The sequence below is a fragment of the Chaetodon trifascialis genome, chromosome 7 (assembly GCF_039877785.1).
Source record: "Chaetodon trifascialis isolate fChaTrf1 chromosome 7, fChaTrf1.hap1, whole genome shotgun sequence".
Lineage (NCBI taxonomy): Eukaryota > Metazoa > Chordata > Actinopteri > Chaetodontiformes > Chaetodontidae > Chaetodon > Chaetodon trifascialis.
Window position 1 is genome coordinate 1,055,491 of NC_092062.1, and position 16,658 is coordinate 1,072,148.

At 40.2% G+C, this 16,658-nt stretch overlaps 2 protein-coding genes across 5 annotated transcripts in view; both read right to left on the reverse strand.

Annotated features, from left to right (window-relative positions):
* Positions 1 to 1,726: 1,726 nt before the first annotated feature.
* rwdd1 (RWD domain containing 1) lies at positions 1,727 to 9,382 on the reverse strand. Its single transcript, XM_070966163.1, has 7 exons — positions 9,193 to 9,382; positions 8,438 to 8,503; positions 8,005 to 8,135; positions 7,058 to 7,201; positions 4,877 to 5,009; positions 4,143 to 4,205; positions 1,727 to 2,060 (listed from the first exon to the last, which is right to left on the reverse strand). The coding sequence occupies exons 1-7, from the start codon at positions 9,263 to 9,265 to the stop codon at positions 1,948 to 1,950; spliced, it is 723 nt and encodes a 240-aa protein (XP_070822264.1). The 5' UTR covers positions 9,266 to 9,382; the 3' UTR covers positions 1,727 to 1,947.
* Positions 9,383 to 11,473: 2,091 nt separating this feature from the next.
* cnot10 (CCR4-NOT transcription complex, subunit 10) overlaps positions 11,474 to 16,658 on the reverse strand; it is a 32,103-nt gene continuing 26,918 nt past the window's right edge. For 2 of the 4 annotated variants that reach the window (XM_070966138.1, XM_070966136.1), the window contains exons 14-19: positions 16,448 to 16,561; positions 14,081 to 14,211; positions 13,967 to 14,002; positions 13,575 to 13,702; positions 12,698 to 12,773; positions 11,474 to 11,860 (exon numbers count right to left, since the gene is read on the reverse strand). In XM_070966138.1, coding sequence (XP_070822239.1) covers positions 11,700 to 11,860; positions 12,698 to 12,773; positions 13,575 to 13,702; positions 13,967 to 14,002; positions 14,081 to 14,211; positions 16,448 to 16,561 — 646 coding nt within the window. In that variant the 3' untranslated portion in view covers positions 11,474 to 11,699. The remainder of the gene's footprint in view (positions 11,861 to 12,697; positions 12,774 to 13,574; positions 13,703 to 13,966; positions 14,003 to 14,080; positions 14,212 to 16,447; positions 16,562 to 16,658) is intronic. The other 2 variants (XM_070966139.1, XM_070966137.1) reach the window with 1 other exon arrangement.

Below are 16,658 nucleotides of genomic sequence, written 5' to 3' on the forward strand. Positions count from 1 at the left end.
CTGCAGCCGCAGCATGAATTCAGTGCGCGTTACTCAGTCTTGTCTTAAGTTATGTTACGTTATGTTTTAGTTTTGTTTGTTACTTCTTAGTTGTCTTAGTCTTGTACAGTCGTTTTGCTCTTTAAGTTTTCCCGTCTTCGACCTACTCAAATGCCATACCGAGTAGCGTGATTTATTTTTCAGAAGACGTGTTTCCATAGTTTTGCCGTAATTTTTCATTTTTTTAAGTCACACGTTTTTGTTTTAGTTTCTGTAAATTTTAGTCAAATAATAATAATTTTGTAGACCCTTTTCGATCGGCCATCGAGGAGATTATCAATTTTGTTACTATCAGTCTAAAATAATCCTTCACGGACTCAACCGAACCAAAACCTTGCAGCCAGCTGTTGATCCTTGGTCTGGGTTAACAACCATCCGGAGCCGTCTCTTTTCTGTAACCGACACCGTAGAACCCAGTTCGAGAGACATCACCGTCCAACATCAGCTCTTCACCTTGGTGTGCCTGGGCCTTCCACCAGACCACCGAGCAGATCGAGCCACGGACGAGCACCTGGGCATCTTCAAGTTAGTTCGGAGCAGAATTTACCGGGACGTCATCAACCAAGTAGGCATGCTAAGCGGGTTTGAATAAGAGTTGGTCCGTGAGGTTAAGATACTGCTAATTTATCCAAATTCTCTCAACTGCTCGTTTAATCCCTTAATTTTACGTTCACGTCCCTATTATCCCCTTACAAATACTTCTATCGCCAAACTTGTTTGCCATTGCGTTGCCATAAGTTTCTTTTGTGTTCTGTCATATCACCTCATATCTTCTGTCGTACCATTCATGATATATCATTCATTATCCATAATTCTGCTTAATAAATGAAATTTTGATTGAAGTCCTGGTTAGACGGTGTCCTTTTGAGCTTAATATATACGATCCCTGTATCCAGAGTTTACACTTCAGATTATCAGAATGGTTTACTGTTAGTTCATTCGTTAGTATTTTATCAGCGTTATAGCAGTTAATTTCTGCAGTCCTTCTTAGCTGAGGAAGGTGGTGCCCCCTCATTTTATCAACGAATGTAACATCAAATTAAGGTAGCTCCCCTACACCTTCTATGACTCTGTTGTGGCCTCTGCCTTATTCTATGGAGTAGTCTGCTGGGGGAGCAGCATCACAGCAGCTAACAGGAAGAGGCTGGACAAACTCATCAGGAAGGCCAGCTCTCTCCTGGGATGCCCTCTGGAACAGGTGGAGGAGGTGGGGGAGAGGAGGATGACAGCCAAGCTGTCCTCCATGACAGACAATGACTCTCACCCACTCCAACACACACTCACTGCACTGAGGAGCTCCATCAGTGACAGGATGACAGGATGCTACATCCAAAGTGTGTGAAGGAGAGGTATCGCAGGTCATTCCTTCCTGCAGCCATCAGACTTTACAACAGATACTGCTTCAAGTAATCAGTACAATAATATGTTTACAATCTGTGCAATAACCTGTGCAATAATGCAATAATGTGCAACAATCAGTGCATAACAATCTGTAAATACTATCTACAATTTCTTAGGATGACGTTATTCTTTTATCCCACTCTAGTATATATACTTGTTTTGAATTTGCATTGCACTTGTTCTAATACTTTATTCACTTTATTGATGCTGCTGCATATTGGAATTTCCCCTCGTGGGACTAATAACGGAATATTGAATTGAACTGAATTGAAAACAGCACCAAGTCTGCCATTTTTCCAGTAAATTTAATTATTCGGGCAAAGAAATGAACACTCATGGGTCTACATGTATGTACTGTGTTAATGAAGATTTCCTCTCCAACTGCTGTGAGTCTTCAAAAAATAAATGCAGCTGTTTGATCTTCTTGATGTGTCTGGTCATATGATCACATTCCAGAGAGGAGCAGTTATAGTCCTGTCCTCAGCTGTACTCTGTCCTACTCCTGATTTAGTCCTCATCATTGTCCATCTCTAAAGGGTCAAATTCTAGGTCTTCCTCATCCAAGTCCAAGTCCTCAATCTCCTGGAACAGTGACTCATCCACCTCAACGTTGTTACCAGCTGCAGAGGAAGAAAGCAGATGTGTGTCAGAATAAAGTCATTTTTGAGTAGATCCACTATGGTACTAAAGAGTTTTGCTTTTCTGTTGTGGCCAAAAACAGTCATGTATTCGTGATGTTTTTACAATGTTCAATAATTTTCATTGCTATGCAGATGATACCCAGCTATATTTATCAATGAAGCCGGAAGAAACCAATCAGTTAACTAGACTACAAGCATGTCTTCATGACATAAAGACCTGGATGACCTGCAATTTTCTGATGCTAAACTCAGACAAAACTGAAGTTATAGTAGTAGGCCCTAAACATCTTAGAAAGTCACTTTCTGATGACATAGCAGTTATGGATGGCATTGCGCTGGCCTCTAGCACCACTGTAAAGAATTTGGGAGTCATGTTCTTTCACTCCCATGTAAAACAAATTTCAAGGACTGCCTTTTTTCACCTACGTAATATCGCAAAAATCAGGCATATTTTGTCTCAAAATGATGCAGAAAAACTAGTCCATGCATTTGTAACTTCCAGGCTGGATTATTGCAATTCTTTAGTATCAGGCTGCCCAAATTCGTTGCTGAATATTCTCCAGTTGCTCCAGAACGCTGCAGCACGTGTTCTGACAAAAACCAGGAAGAGAGATCATATTTCTCCAATACTAGCCACTCTGCACTGGCTCCCTGTAAAGTTTAGAATAGAGTTTAAAATTCTCCTCCTTACTTACAAAGCCATAAATAACCAGGCACCTTCTTATCTTAAAGAGCTCATAGTACCTTATTGCCCTACTCGAACACTGCGTTCCCAGAATGCAGGTCTACTTATGGTTCCTAAAGTCTCAAAAAGCAGAACAGGAGTCAGAGCATTTAGCTATCAAGCTCCTCTCCTGTGGAACCATCTTCCAGTCTTTGTCCGGGAGGCAGACACTGTCTCTACATTAAAGAGTAGGCTTAAAACTTTCCTTTTTGATAAAGCTTATAGTTAGGGCTGGCTCAGGCTTGTCCTGGACCAGCCCCTAGTTATGCTGCTATAGGATTAGACTGTCGGGGGACATCCAAAGATACACCGAGCTCCTCTGTCCTTCTGTCCCTCTCCATCTGCACGCTTTCATGTCCTACCACGGCATGTTACTAACTTAGCTCCTTCCCCGGAGTCTCTGTGCTTTGTCGTCTTGCAGGTTCCACAGTGGCTGAATCTGGATTGTGGATTGCAGCTGCGTCTCCTGCCTTGGCCCTGCCTGACATCCACTGCAACTGCTACTACTATTATTACATCCACTGTCACTGTTACTGTGATTGCATGTCTGTCTCTCTGTGTCTCTCTCTGTGTCTCTCTCTCTGACTGCATTTCTGTCTGTCTGTCTGTCTGTCTGTCTGTCTGTCTGTCTGTCTGTCTGTCTGTCTGTCTCACTCTCCCTCTCTTGCTCTCCCTCTCTCACCCAACCGGTCGAGGCAGATGGCCGCCCACCCAGAGTCTGGTTCTGCCCGAGGTTTCTGCCTGTTAAAAGGAAGTTTTTCCTCGCCACTGTCGCCAAGTGCTTGCTCATGGGGGAATTGTTGGTTCTCTGTAGATAAAAGAGCTTGGTCTGCACCAGCTCTATATGGAAAGTGTCCTGAGACAACATCTGTTGTGATTTGGCGCTATACAAATAAAAATTGAATTGAATTAAAATTGAATAGCTCAATAGCTCAATAGCTCAAATCTCAAAATTTGTTGTCTCAAACATGCTTGTACCAAATTTTTGTTTAAATCTGAACCAGTTAAAAAGAAAGATAGTGCCTTATTACCATGGACATTATCTGGGATGGATGAAAAACAAACCCCACCACATGCTGTGACCTGTACTGAAATCTTTCAGATTTGTGCTCCCACCATATGGACCACAGAAATGGTACATTTCAATTATGGAATTTAAAGTGTTAATGCTGTTGTCCATTAAAATGAAAAGGTTTTTCATCCTAAAAATAAACGCTGTAATTCTTTTCATTGCTACAAAAATGTTTTGGAATGTTTTCACTCTTTGTACCAGTATGAAGTCTTAATAATATTAACAGCATCATTTTTAAACATTCATACTCAGATACACTCCTTACCATCTTCTAGGAACTGAATGTCAGATGTGTCCAAGTTGTGGTCTCTCTCAAACAGCTGTTTACCTGGTGAGGTAAAGGATATTTTTGTACTTCATATATTCATGCAGTAGTGGAGGAAGTATTCATGTCCCATTCTTTGGTTAAAATACTACTACCATGCTGTAAAAATACTATGTTAGTAAAAGACCTGTATTGAAAATGTTGTATGGAAGTACTATAATCAGGAAATGTAGTTGCAAGTAAAAGTACTCAATACAGAAAAATGTCACATGTGACTGTTACTATCATACTAAATATATATCATTAGATTATTGTGAATCATGCATTGTCAGGATTTTGGTGTTGTAGTTGGTTGAGATGGAGAGCATTTTGAACTATTTTGTATAGGACTGCAACTGATGATTATTTTCATTATGGATTAATCTGCGGATTACTTTCTCCATTAATCATGTTTGCGTTGTAAAGATTTTGAAAAGAGTGACAATTGAGATCACAGTCACTCAAAGTCAAAACTGACACCTTCACAGTATTTGTTTAGTAAAATTATTTAGAGGCTACAATGGAGGGCAGCAAATGATCACGTCTGGGAACCTCCAACCTTGAAATGCTTTTCAATGAAAAACGACTTAAATGATATTACAGTTGTCAATTAATTCTCTGTCAAGTGATTCATTGATTAACCCACTGATCATTTTCAGCTGTGCTTATGTGTCTTTAACAGCATCAGAGCTTACCTGTGAGTTTTGGTTTTCCTGCCTGCTCCTCCTCCTTTTGTTTTTTTCTCCTCAGCTCGGCCACCTCCACCTCAAACTTGGCTTTCCATGCCAGGAAGTTTTCAATGGTTACCACTGTTCCCTGGAACGCTACCTGTCGAACAATACAAATCATTATATTGCCATTAGGGTTGTCCCGATCCGATCACGTGATCGGAAATCGGGGCCAATCGCGTGACTGCAGACTCGATCGGATCGGACATTATGTTCCGATCAGGTATCGGATAAATAATATATATACATATGTATATTTATTGTTACTTTTAAATCACATTTACAATATATGGGATAGTGATTAAAAATAAACGAGAATAAAATAGTATTTATTAACTACCAACGTTTACAGGCCGGGTCTGTGTCTGTGACAGACGTCACACGGCAGCATGCAGCAGTTTGTTATGAAGCTCGGGATCTCGAGAGGTGCGAAGGACAAAGCTGCTTTTAACAACACAAACTTGATACGACACCTCAATACACTGCACTGCAGTTTACAATGCACTGAGAATACGAGTTAGGAGTGCAGTTCCAAAAAAGCACAATACTGGCCTTAGGCTACTTGATAACAGTCACTTTAACTTGCTCATTTGTTTGCATTTGACATTTTGATGCCTGTTTTAAGTTAAGCAGCTCTTTGTTTTAATACTAGACTATTGAGTCTTTTTTACCATGTTCTGGGTGAATACTCGATTCTGATTGGCTGCAGGGTGTCCGTTAAAAAGTGTTGTGGACACCTATAAAAAAGTTTCGGTCAAATAGCGTGATTGTTCTAAATTATTGCGCTGGCTCAAACGCTAGTTGGTAACCGTGGCAACAGAAACTCAGAACATACGTTAACATACGTTGTTTCACAGTTTATTTATCACAATGGCAAGACAGTAGAGGACACACACAAGCGGTAGGAGGTGCACTTGCCCTCTGAAATGGTACTTTGTATCACGTAACATAACGTTAAGCAATCATCTCACTTCCCTCCACTGATTAGGCCTAATAAAACAGCTGCGGCCGACCGAGCTCCAGGTTCTGTGGCCAGAGCCGGTTACCTTGGCAACGCGTCACAATGAGAGATATTAAATAGTCCACTCAGCTGCTTCTTGTGAAAAACTTTTAACGGTAAAAAAACAACATTAACGTATTAATAATTGATTAAATATTTCTTTCTTTCGTAAGTGACCATGTTATAAGCGGGATAATGCCCTTCAAGGTGTCCATTATCAGAAATGAAAGCGAAGTCCATTCATTCGCGTCGGACGGTTCACGCCTCCGCGTCGTCCATTCATTTCTGATAATGGACACCTCGTCATGCATTATCCCTTACATAATGTTGCACTATTCCTAATGTGAAGAAATTTTATCTCTGTGTTCTGCTCTGATTTGAGACTGTAATTCAAGCTACCTCATAGAAGTTTACAATACACTGCACTGCATGCATGGACAATTATGCATAAGTGTTACATGTTAATATAAGAGCCATTGGTAAAAAAAATACTAATAATAAAAATAAGGGACACGGGAGGCAAAAAAACGTGATCAGGACATCCCTAATTGCCATATCATTGAGCACATTTATTCCTTAACCTATATAAAACTTCCAAATACTGTCTGTAAACAAAAATAACTTTATGGAATGTGCAAGTTAACCAGATTTGTTACATCAAACCTGGTTTAGTAAATGTCTGTCTGTAACACACAGTAGCATTATGTACTTAAACCAGAGCTGAGAAATATGATTTAGATTAATGACATATTCATATGCAGCACGGTGGCGCAAGCAGGTATTGCGCGTGCCAACAAGAAGGTCGCCGGTTCGATCCCCGGGTCGGGCCTTTCTGTGTGAAGTTTGCATGTTCTTCCTGTGCATATGCGTGGGTTCTCTCTGGGCACTCCGGCTTCCTCCCACAGACCAAAAACATGCAAATTACATTAACTGGTGACTTTAAATTGTCCTTAGGTGTGAGTGTGAGTGTGAATGGTTGTTTGTGTATATATGTTGCCCTGCGATCGACTGGCGACCTGTACAGGGTGTACCCTGCCTCTCGCCCATTGACCGCTGGGATAGGCTCCAGCCCCCCCACAACTCCGAAAGGGATCACTATATGGAAATACGGGAAGCGTAAGCAAACTGTATATTTTTCCCATTCTTACCTTCTCTGCTTCCTCTGCCTCTATCTCTTTACGCCGTTTCTCCTCTTCTTGTCTGTTTTTCATCACATCCACAATTTCATTGAGTTTCTCCTGAACGGCTGTCACCAAGGTGAAAATCATCACCATGCCCAGGTTTTCTTCTGCCTGCAGGGTAACCGTGTAAACACATTGTTGATACTGATTACACACAGTGGTCATCTATGGGAACAACTCAACAACTCAATTAGTTCTTAAGAGATATTTTGATTGGCTCCAACAAAAACACTTTTATGCATTATCACATTTTTATTTCTTAATTTGCCCCAGGAATAATTAAACCTCTGTCAAATCTGAATCTGATTTTAATGGAGAGGAATGGTCCAGTATGATCTTAGTGTCAACTCTTGACTGGTTGTTCTCAAGTGACTTACCTTATATAGTCTTTCAAAGTGCTTTACAAGGGTAACTGAAGACTCTCAGGCATTAGGATGGCATGAGTCATAGTGTGAATGCCGCCTGAGGAGGGATCTCAGGACTGCATTGGAAGTGGCTGATCTACGCCATCTACGTCAAACTTTAATAACCATCACTGAACAGAGGATGTGGTTCTCTGACTCTAATGAGAGGGTGAATGACCCTGCAAGAGGACAAATGCGTGGGAGTCCCCATCAGTCAGCCAGAACTGAAGAAGCCTTTAGGATGAGGGACAAAATGTCTTCTGGAACCTCAAGCAGTCCAGCTGCCTTTGTAAAGCACTTAGAAGAACCAGGACCTGGATGAACTGGAATCTCCACAGACTCCTGTCAGGAGCAATGCATTGTAAGTTGTGGTGTTTTCACTAAACATTGATGTAATGTTTGCTGTGTTTGCAGTGACCAATACATCACTCACAGACAGGCAGTGGACAGGGGACGTGGATAGGGACCAATAAATATTAAGGAAATCCTATTCAGTTCATATAGATAGACCTGTTGCTGCAGTAAGGTGAGGATGTCCTCCACATCACTGTCCTCCAGGTTCTCCTGGGAGTGGATCTCCCACAGCGGAGGCTCATCTGGGTATTTTTCTACATATGTGAACTTAAATGTTGCTTCCACAACTGCAAGAAGAAAACAGACAGCTTATATTATGACAGACCACTATATGATAACTTTCAAGTTTAGTTTTTGTAAGGTGTTTGCTAAAAGCTTACACAACTCACACCAACTCTGTCATACGGTTTCAATCATGCTTATTTTTTCCTCTCACAATATTTTTTGAATCATTGCCTTTATCATCATGACCAAAGTCTCCTTTAACATCACAGATTTCACAATAGACAAGGTCAGATTTCATAACAATGCTTAATTGCCATGTGTGCAACGCATACCAGTTTGCAACCACACACATCAGTGTACTCACTTTCGCCATTTTCCCCTGCATCTGATATTACAGTGATGGTAAAGCTGGTGGGGTCATCTGAAATCACTACAAACACACATGCATTAGTACCATCAGTTCTACATCTTGCTGTCTGACAAACAGGTTTACCTTGAGTCACTGTATACCAATAAATAAATCCAATGGCCTAGGGCAAGCTGCCCAGGTTACATCAGGCATCATGAAAAAACAAAACAAAACATGTTGTTTATGCTGTTAAGATTGTCGTAAGACAGATAATGCTACTTTGAGGTCAATAGCACCTTTTTATGTGTTATTATGTCTCGTTCATTCACTCACCGACCTGTGCTGCTAACGTTACAGTACAATGAACACTCAAGTTAGTCCGTCACATGACATATATTTGATTTATGTCGAAGTTGAGAACAGCCCCCGGAATAGCTAAAATGTACATTTAAGATATGCATAGATGGATTACATATAGTGCTCTTCAATATGGGACGAATTTATACCAAAACTGAATGGACGTTGACGTACTTTCCTGTCCATTTAAAATACAGTCAAGGGCCCAATGTGAGAGCTTGTCGAACACTGCTGCATGTCTGACATTTAGCTCGAGTAACGTAACAACAATAAATCTATACCACTGGGTACCAAAGGCAATATTTGGCTTCGTTTGTTTGATTTGTCCCTTGATACATATCAGCTGGCTAACTGTTTTTGCTAGCCTGTGGACTTGCTGTCTATCGTTTTTTGTACACTGATGAAATTCAAACCTGTGAAAGAGTCTGGGTAGATGGACTCTATGGCTTCAAGTTCATTCCTTTGCTCTTCGGCGTAGTCGGTCATTTTTGTGTGGCTGCAAGTTACCTGGTCGTTAGAAAAATCATTACCACAATTTTGAACTTATCACACGATGCTCTGAGTAGTCGAACTGTCAAATGGTGATCGACGATATCGTGATTCTGACTTTTTGAACTGATACCAGTTTACAGATCTAGCCATGTTAATTTGAATCTGTGGAGATACTGTTGTTTGAACATGTCACCACTATAAATTTGGCCACTGTAATTGTAGGTATTTCTGCTTTATTCAGTAGTTCCTTACCAACTTCACAGAAACAGTGGCAGCGTCACTTTTCTGACATCCATTTTTCTGGTCTGTGAACGCAGTCGCGTAGAGGTAGCGTAGATGTTTTTTTTTTTTCCCCCCCACCAACTTTATCGACAATTCAAGGCAGCGGTGCCAGAGGAAGGAACTGACGTATATGAAAACTTCCATAACACGTTTAACTGAAAGATATGACTTTCCAAAGTTTATGAATAAATGTACATGTCCAAAATGGACAAATTGTTCCAGGTCACAGCTTGAAGGAAAATTAATGAGATCCAGGCAATTAATCTATTTAAAAGAAAAGTATTTGAATAAGCTTTACTGTAAAGCTTATTTCAATATACAGTATGTCAGTTCCAATATGATATTGCACGTGACAGACACAGTGTTGGTTTGAGACAAAGATTTTATTCTATAATTACTTCTCTTAGTACCAGTACTAAGAGACACTCTTGGCTATCAGAGTGTCTGTAAGACCAGAAGGTGATGCTGGTGAAGGTGACAGACTAAATCAACTTCTGAATATCATATGAATTCCAGATGGGATCAAAACCAGAAGGGAGTTCCCCAGGAATTATTGGTACACTATGTCTGAGAGAAATACAAAGTGGCTCAAGTAAAGAAGACCATAATAAATTAAATAACTAAGAAAAAATGCTGGTCTAAAAAATAGTTAGGTCCAGAAATATTTCCATAATGGCTATGAAATGAAATAATCAAGATGAAATTGAAGTGCAGACTTTCAGCTTTAATTTGAGGGTATTTACATCCCAAATGGAGGAAGGGTTTAGGAATTGTAAACATTTTCAGACATAGTTCCCTCATTTCAAGGGACATTAATTGGACAAATGAAAAAAGAAAAAAAAAAAGGGGTTAGGGTTAACCCTATATATATATATATATATATATATATATATATATATATATATATATATATATATATATATATATATATATATATATATATATATATACACACACACACACACACACACACACACACACACACACACACACACACACAATATTCATTCTTAATAGTTTATTGAGAATCCTTTGCAGTCAATGACTGCCTGACGTCTGGAACTTGTGGACATCACCAAACACTGGGTTTCCGCCTGTGTGATGCTTTGCCAGGCCTTGACTGCAGCTGTCCTCAGTTGTTTGTTTGCAGGTACAGTATAGTGTGAACATGTCCGGGGGTATGGTTCCAGGTGATGACTGCACATGATTTTATCTACTCAAACTAACAACAGAACAGTTGATGACTTTAAAAACTGCTTTGTCTGGGAAATATCAAATCCATAAATGTAAAAAACCTGCTTCCAACTTAAGACTTTTCCTCAGCTGATGTGCAACATTCTTATGCATCCATAAACAATTTCTATATAGCACAAAACTGCCTCTCTTCTGACAGACACTGTGAAGTACATCTGATGTTTTACTTTTGTCATCATCATTGATTTTCATTTATTTTTTATATTGTCTATGGTTTATGTTGCAATTCTAGAGTTATTCATTGATTGTGGATGCTGATACTCCAGGTTTGTTAAACAGAAAAACATACTGCACAGGAGCACATGAATCCTGCCCCTAACCACTACTCAGATCACCTGAGTGCTACAAAATGCATTCAATTTTCTGCCTATTTTAGAGATAAGATCGCTTGGCTTTTCACACATACTAAGAGAAGTGCCCAATCACACCAATCCTTGCTGCCCTTCGCTAGTTATCTGTTAGTTTTAGCACAGTTTTAAGATTTTACTGCTTGTTTTTGTGTGAGTAGCTGCCTGATCTGAGTAGCACAGATTCTAAAGCCTGACCGATGGATGATCCTAACCAATCCCAAACCACTCACACATATACTACACAGATTGGGCAATGACAATCGCTGTCACTGTGGCACAAAAAAAATACTGTAGATATTCAAGAGTAACACATATAATACAGTAAATAAAATTTATTTTCACTGTTGAGACAATACACAGATTCCTCAGTCAAATAGAAATAAAAAGTCACCGCTGTAGCTGAAGCTCTTCTCTCCTCATCAGTCAACAGTCCCTGATGCTGAAGGGAAGCAGCTTTATAAATAGCAAGGTTCCTCAGGGGTGTGTGGTGAGTGTGGAGTCTGCCTTCTGTGTGTGTGTGTGTGTGTGTGTGTTGGGGGGGTTCATTTTCGCTGAACTTGTGTGAAGGATGAGGGCAGCTGGATGGGCTGGATAGACTGGAAAGGCTGGACGGGTTTCTTGCGGGAGTCGGGGGAGAGCCTCTGGACTGTCATGGGCAGTAGCTGGTTTCGTTTGATGATCTGCAGGGCCAACTGGGTATTTCCTGAGGACATGTGTCACAGATCCAGGGGATTATCTCCTGATTTTAACCCCTAACTTTCACACTTAACAAAGGAACATCAGGTAGCAAACCACATTATTCATATTAGCTTGACTCATTGAGACACCAATTCAAGTAAGACCAGGCAAAGATGAGACTTTTTTCAATGTTTGGAGAGCCAATAACCCAGAGCAGTTTGAAATCTGTAGTAGCAATGTCATTATGGTACCAAAGTTTCAGTGCTGATATCTATTTTATACTTTACTTTGCTGATCTACAAAACAGTGTTTCTTCATTAAACAAAACAAGCTAAAATCTCAGATGTACCTCTTTGCTGGCCTAATACAAAATGCTGTTTAAGAGCTTCACAGTTCAGACTCAGTCATATCAAAGCATATGCAAATCCATATCCAGATACAATTTGTGTTTTGTTTTGTTTTTTTACACTTGTTACAGCCATTATTTGTGGCATTATATAGCCAAGACATTCAAGGATTATGCGTTGTCCTACAATGTTGTCTTCATGGAAGAGTCTAATCTCTAAAATGTATGTATTTAGACAACATGTCTGCAGACTGTAATCCTCTAAAGGCAGCAACATTCTTTCATGTTGGTGGTACAACAGGGAGACTGTTGGTCTGGTGATTGTTGTGGTTCTTTTTTTTAAATATATTTAAATAAAAACCCTATATTTAAAAAAAGAACCAAAGATATATTATATCTTTAGCCCCACACCACAAAGTGGAATTTCCATGGGAAGGAGCTCCTTAATGACTTAAAATTGGCTCAAAGGGGCTATGTAGACTGAGTGTGTCAGTGAGTATCTGATGGAAAGCTGACCATTTTGCAGCTCCAAGTAGACTCCCAGCAGGATGGCTTCAGGTGGAATCTCTTTGGTGTTCACCATAGATGCAGCCTGATAAAGACAATAAAATTCATAACTGGAAGAATTCTCAATTTACTACAACTATCGACTGAGGAGAAGTTTTGTTTTTCATGGATTTGAACATAACTTGGTGTCTTCGCAAATCAGACGCTTGAATACTTTTGAAGATCTTTGTAGGAACAAATGTAACGACAGTTCAGGTTCAGGGTCTTCAGCGTCATCAAATATCATTTTCCACTACATCTTGAAAATGTGAGGTAACACAGAATGAGCACATTCTATGAGCTGTGTGTCACAGCCACTGCTGAAGCTACAACTGCTGACCATGGATACGTCTCAAGTCTCTTATTTGATATCGCCTCTCTCCTTGAGGCTTGCTTGAACTGGAAGGCATTCTGGTCCAACATCTTGAAGGCCGCCTTGAAGTTCTTATTTCTGCTCTGATGGACAGGATCGAGGAGCAAGGAGGGATTTCTGAGGAGCCACAAGTGGGGATACAAAAGAGCATCCTTCACAGAAGTCGCCCCTTTCTGGATACCAGTAAGGGGGCTACTACAAATGTCGCTGGCGTTCTGACCACTTCAGACTTTTCCTTTCTCTATGCACCTTGGAAGTATTTGAGGTTGTGCCAGAAATCCCTACACTGCTTAAACAACACAAGGTGTTCTATTGCACTGGGCTGCAGAAAAAGTTGAGCCAGGATCTACTCTAGTGTGCACTGGCCCCTGCAGCATAGATGGGCTGTATTTCTGACTCACTTCTATGTCTGGTCTGAACACAACCTGACATTTTCAAGACCTGTTTAGGTCACATAGCTATTATCACAGTCACCTGATGCAGGCACTTGCGGGCCTTGTCGTACTCGCTCCTCAAACAGTAGGCGCTGCCCAGGTTGAAGAGCATCATAGCTCGAGCTGACGTCACACTGCTGGGGTAGCACATGGGAGTCTGTTTCCCTGCTGCAAACATACACACAAAGGGAACTGTTATAGTAATAGCATCGATACTTACTTATTCTTTTGTATTTGTATACTGCTCTCATGGAATTTATGAAACTGTATTGTACATCATTTCATTCTTAATACTGCACTTTTTGTCCTATTTTGTCTCAAGTGCATTATGCAATATTCATGTCCGCTATTACTGTATAAGTATCTTATAGGTGAGGTTTTGAACTGTTTCAAGAAAAATCATACACTATGGTTTAAACAAGGTAGACTCACAAGACTCGACAGGTTCATCTCCTCTGTCTGACCCTGCTGAGAAAAACAAAACAAGCACTAAGTAAATATGATTAAATAGTATCTGTAGCAGAGTAATGTGTAAAACTCACAGACCTTGGTCTTGATCACTTGTCAGCACTCCCATTGACACATCACTGACATTGTCTGGGTTGAGATGAGCAATAGCATCAGAGATCTTGTCCAATGAGATGAGGGCTTCAGCAGCGTAAAGGTGACCCAGGAACCTGAGCACACAGCAGAGGAGGAGGAAAACATATCAGACAGCTGAGTGATCCAAAGTAGAAGAGGGCACTGCTGATCAGCCCTTATCAACCTTAACTTATCAATGTGTAAGACTAGGTAACCAACTGCTGGGTAGTGGTGAACAAATAATCGAAATATAATTGAAATCGCAATGTGGCCTGCAACATCCAAAACGTGGTTGCTGCTATTTTTTTTGATGAAGGTTAAATGTGTCACAACATACCATTATGAATGACATTACAATTAGGATGGAAATTACAAAATATTGTGGTGTTACGGAGATGCCTCGTACTACAAATTATATTCTCCAGCAAAAGTCACATCATCCTCATTTTTAGATTTTTTTTTTCAGTGAAAATGAAAAGAAAACATTTCCACTCCCCCTAAATCATGACTGATATTGCAATCGCATTATGAATGAAAGAATGAATGCTTTATTTCGGTTTAAAAACAAAAAATAAAATCATGTTTTTACAAAAGAATTTATCAGATAGCAACCGAAAAAGGAGTAGGCTGAAGCCCCAAGGCTTATTTTTGATAACTTAAACAGAAAAAATGAATTCAAATCATCAAAATGAATTCAAATCATCAAATTTCATTATAACTTTTGATAATATTAGATTTTAAAGTCTTCTTGAACACTAATAGGGATGCACATTTTTAATTTTTTTTATGACCGTTAACCGACGCCCTTTAACGATTAATAACCGTTAACCGATAAGATTTAAATGCCCTTACATGCTGCCATTCCGACATTCCGTCATTCCGACATACTGCCATTCCAACATACCACCATTTAGACATATCACCATCCCGAAATACCGCTATTCCGACACACAAAAGTCCCACCATTCCGACAAGGCTTTCCGTGTAAGGTAAGGTTGGAATCAGAGAGTCGCTGACTCGGCGCTGTTCGGTCCGAACTGCAGATTTACAATGACGGAAAATAGTTAGATTACTCATCTAAAATGTTAAAAAAAAAAAGCTACAAGATTTAGATAATTAACAGTACTGCAGGCTTCAATCGTCTCCTGTTGCTTTTTAAATTATGTCGAGAGCGAGCGCGCTGGTGATTTCTTTAATTGTGTGTTCTGATTCACGCTTCTGAAATCAGATTTTTAAACAGTTCTGATGGAGCTCAATGTTTATCTGGATGATGTGGCTTCATTCCGAACCATTTTACTGTAAACCTGGATGACCCGCGGCGTGTCTGGAGATAAAAAAAAAAAATATTCAATATAACGTGTGTTTTGTGCGTAATTGCGCACAATAAGCTGGTGCTTCGGAAGTTGCATTTGGTCCTGTTTGGCCTCCAGTGCCTTGCATGCAGGTGTGCTGTGGTTGAAGTGCCTGACAAGCCGCCCCGCTGCAACAATAACACGATGCACAAACACATTAAATCCGTCATTTACTGCCAGCTGCAGTGTATGTGCAAAACAGGGGATCGAGTCCCAGCTGACCCGTCCGGGAGAGTTGGCTGCCACGATGTTGCGCGCGTTGTCGTGGACGCGTGCGGACACTTTCCCACTAAGTCTCCACTGCATCAACCAGTTTAGCTGTGAGGTTATCAGCTGTGTGTCTACCTGGCATGCTCTGCGTTAACAGGACGGCAGAATTAACTTTCCAGTACTCATCGATATAGTGACATGTAATTGTCACGTAGCTCTCTGTTGTGAGCGCGGTCCAGCAGTCCGTTGTAATAGCCACGAACTTACGAACTCGACACGCCCCCATGAGTTGATTGACTTACGTAGCTAAAAAACAAAATTGACCGTTAGTATTAATCGGTTAACGTTCCTGTTATCGGTTAACGGTTAAACAGTTAACCGTGTGCATCCCTAAACACTAACATAGAATTACACATTTTTATTTCATCGTTCAGTCCATTCCATAATTTTACACCCAAAACTGACACACATCTGTACTTTAGATTAGCTCTGACTTTGTGAGTTTCAAACATTAGCAATTCCTTTAAGTCATAAACCACCTGCCTTAGCTTAAACATTTTTTGAATACAAACGGGAATTGTCTTAATTACCACTCAAAACATAATTTCTAATGTTTTTGAATATACAATGTCCAAAAATTTTAATGTGTGTGATCTTATAAAAAGCTGATTTGTAGAATCAGCCTCATTATCTGTCAAATGAATGGCAATATGATTCAGTGTATTGTTCAGCCCTACACCAGGGTTGGAGAAACACACCCAGCACTTACTTGAGAGATCCAGACACCTTGGTTTGATGGAGCAGTTTTTCAGCATAGTTCAGAGCCATCAGGTTGTCTCCCAGTGCTAGCGCCACATAGGCACTACAAGCCAGGATGGAGCACCTATACACCAAACAGTCGACAACACTGATTACTAGGGGTGTCATGTTTCTCCAAATCCACGCTTCAATTTGATTTTCAATTTTAAGATCACAATTTG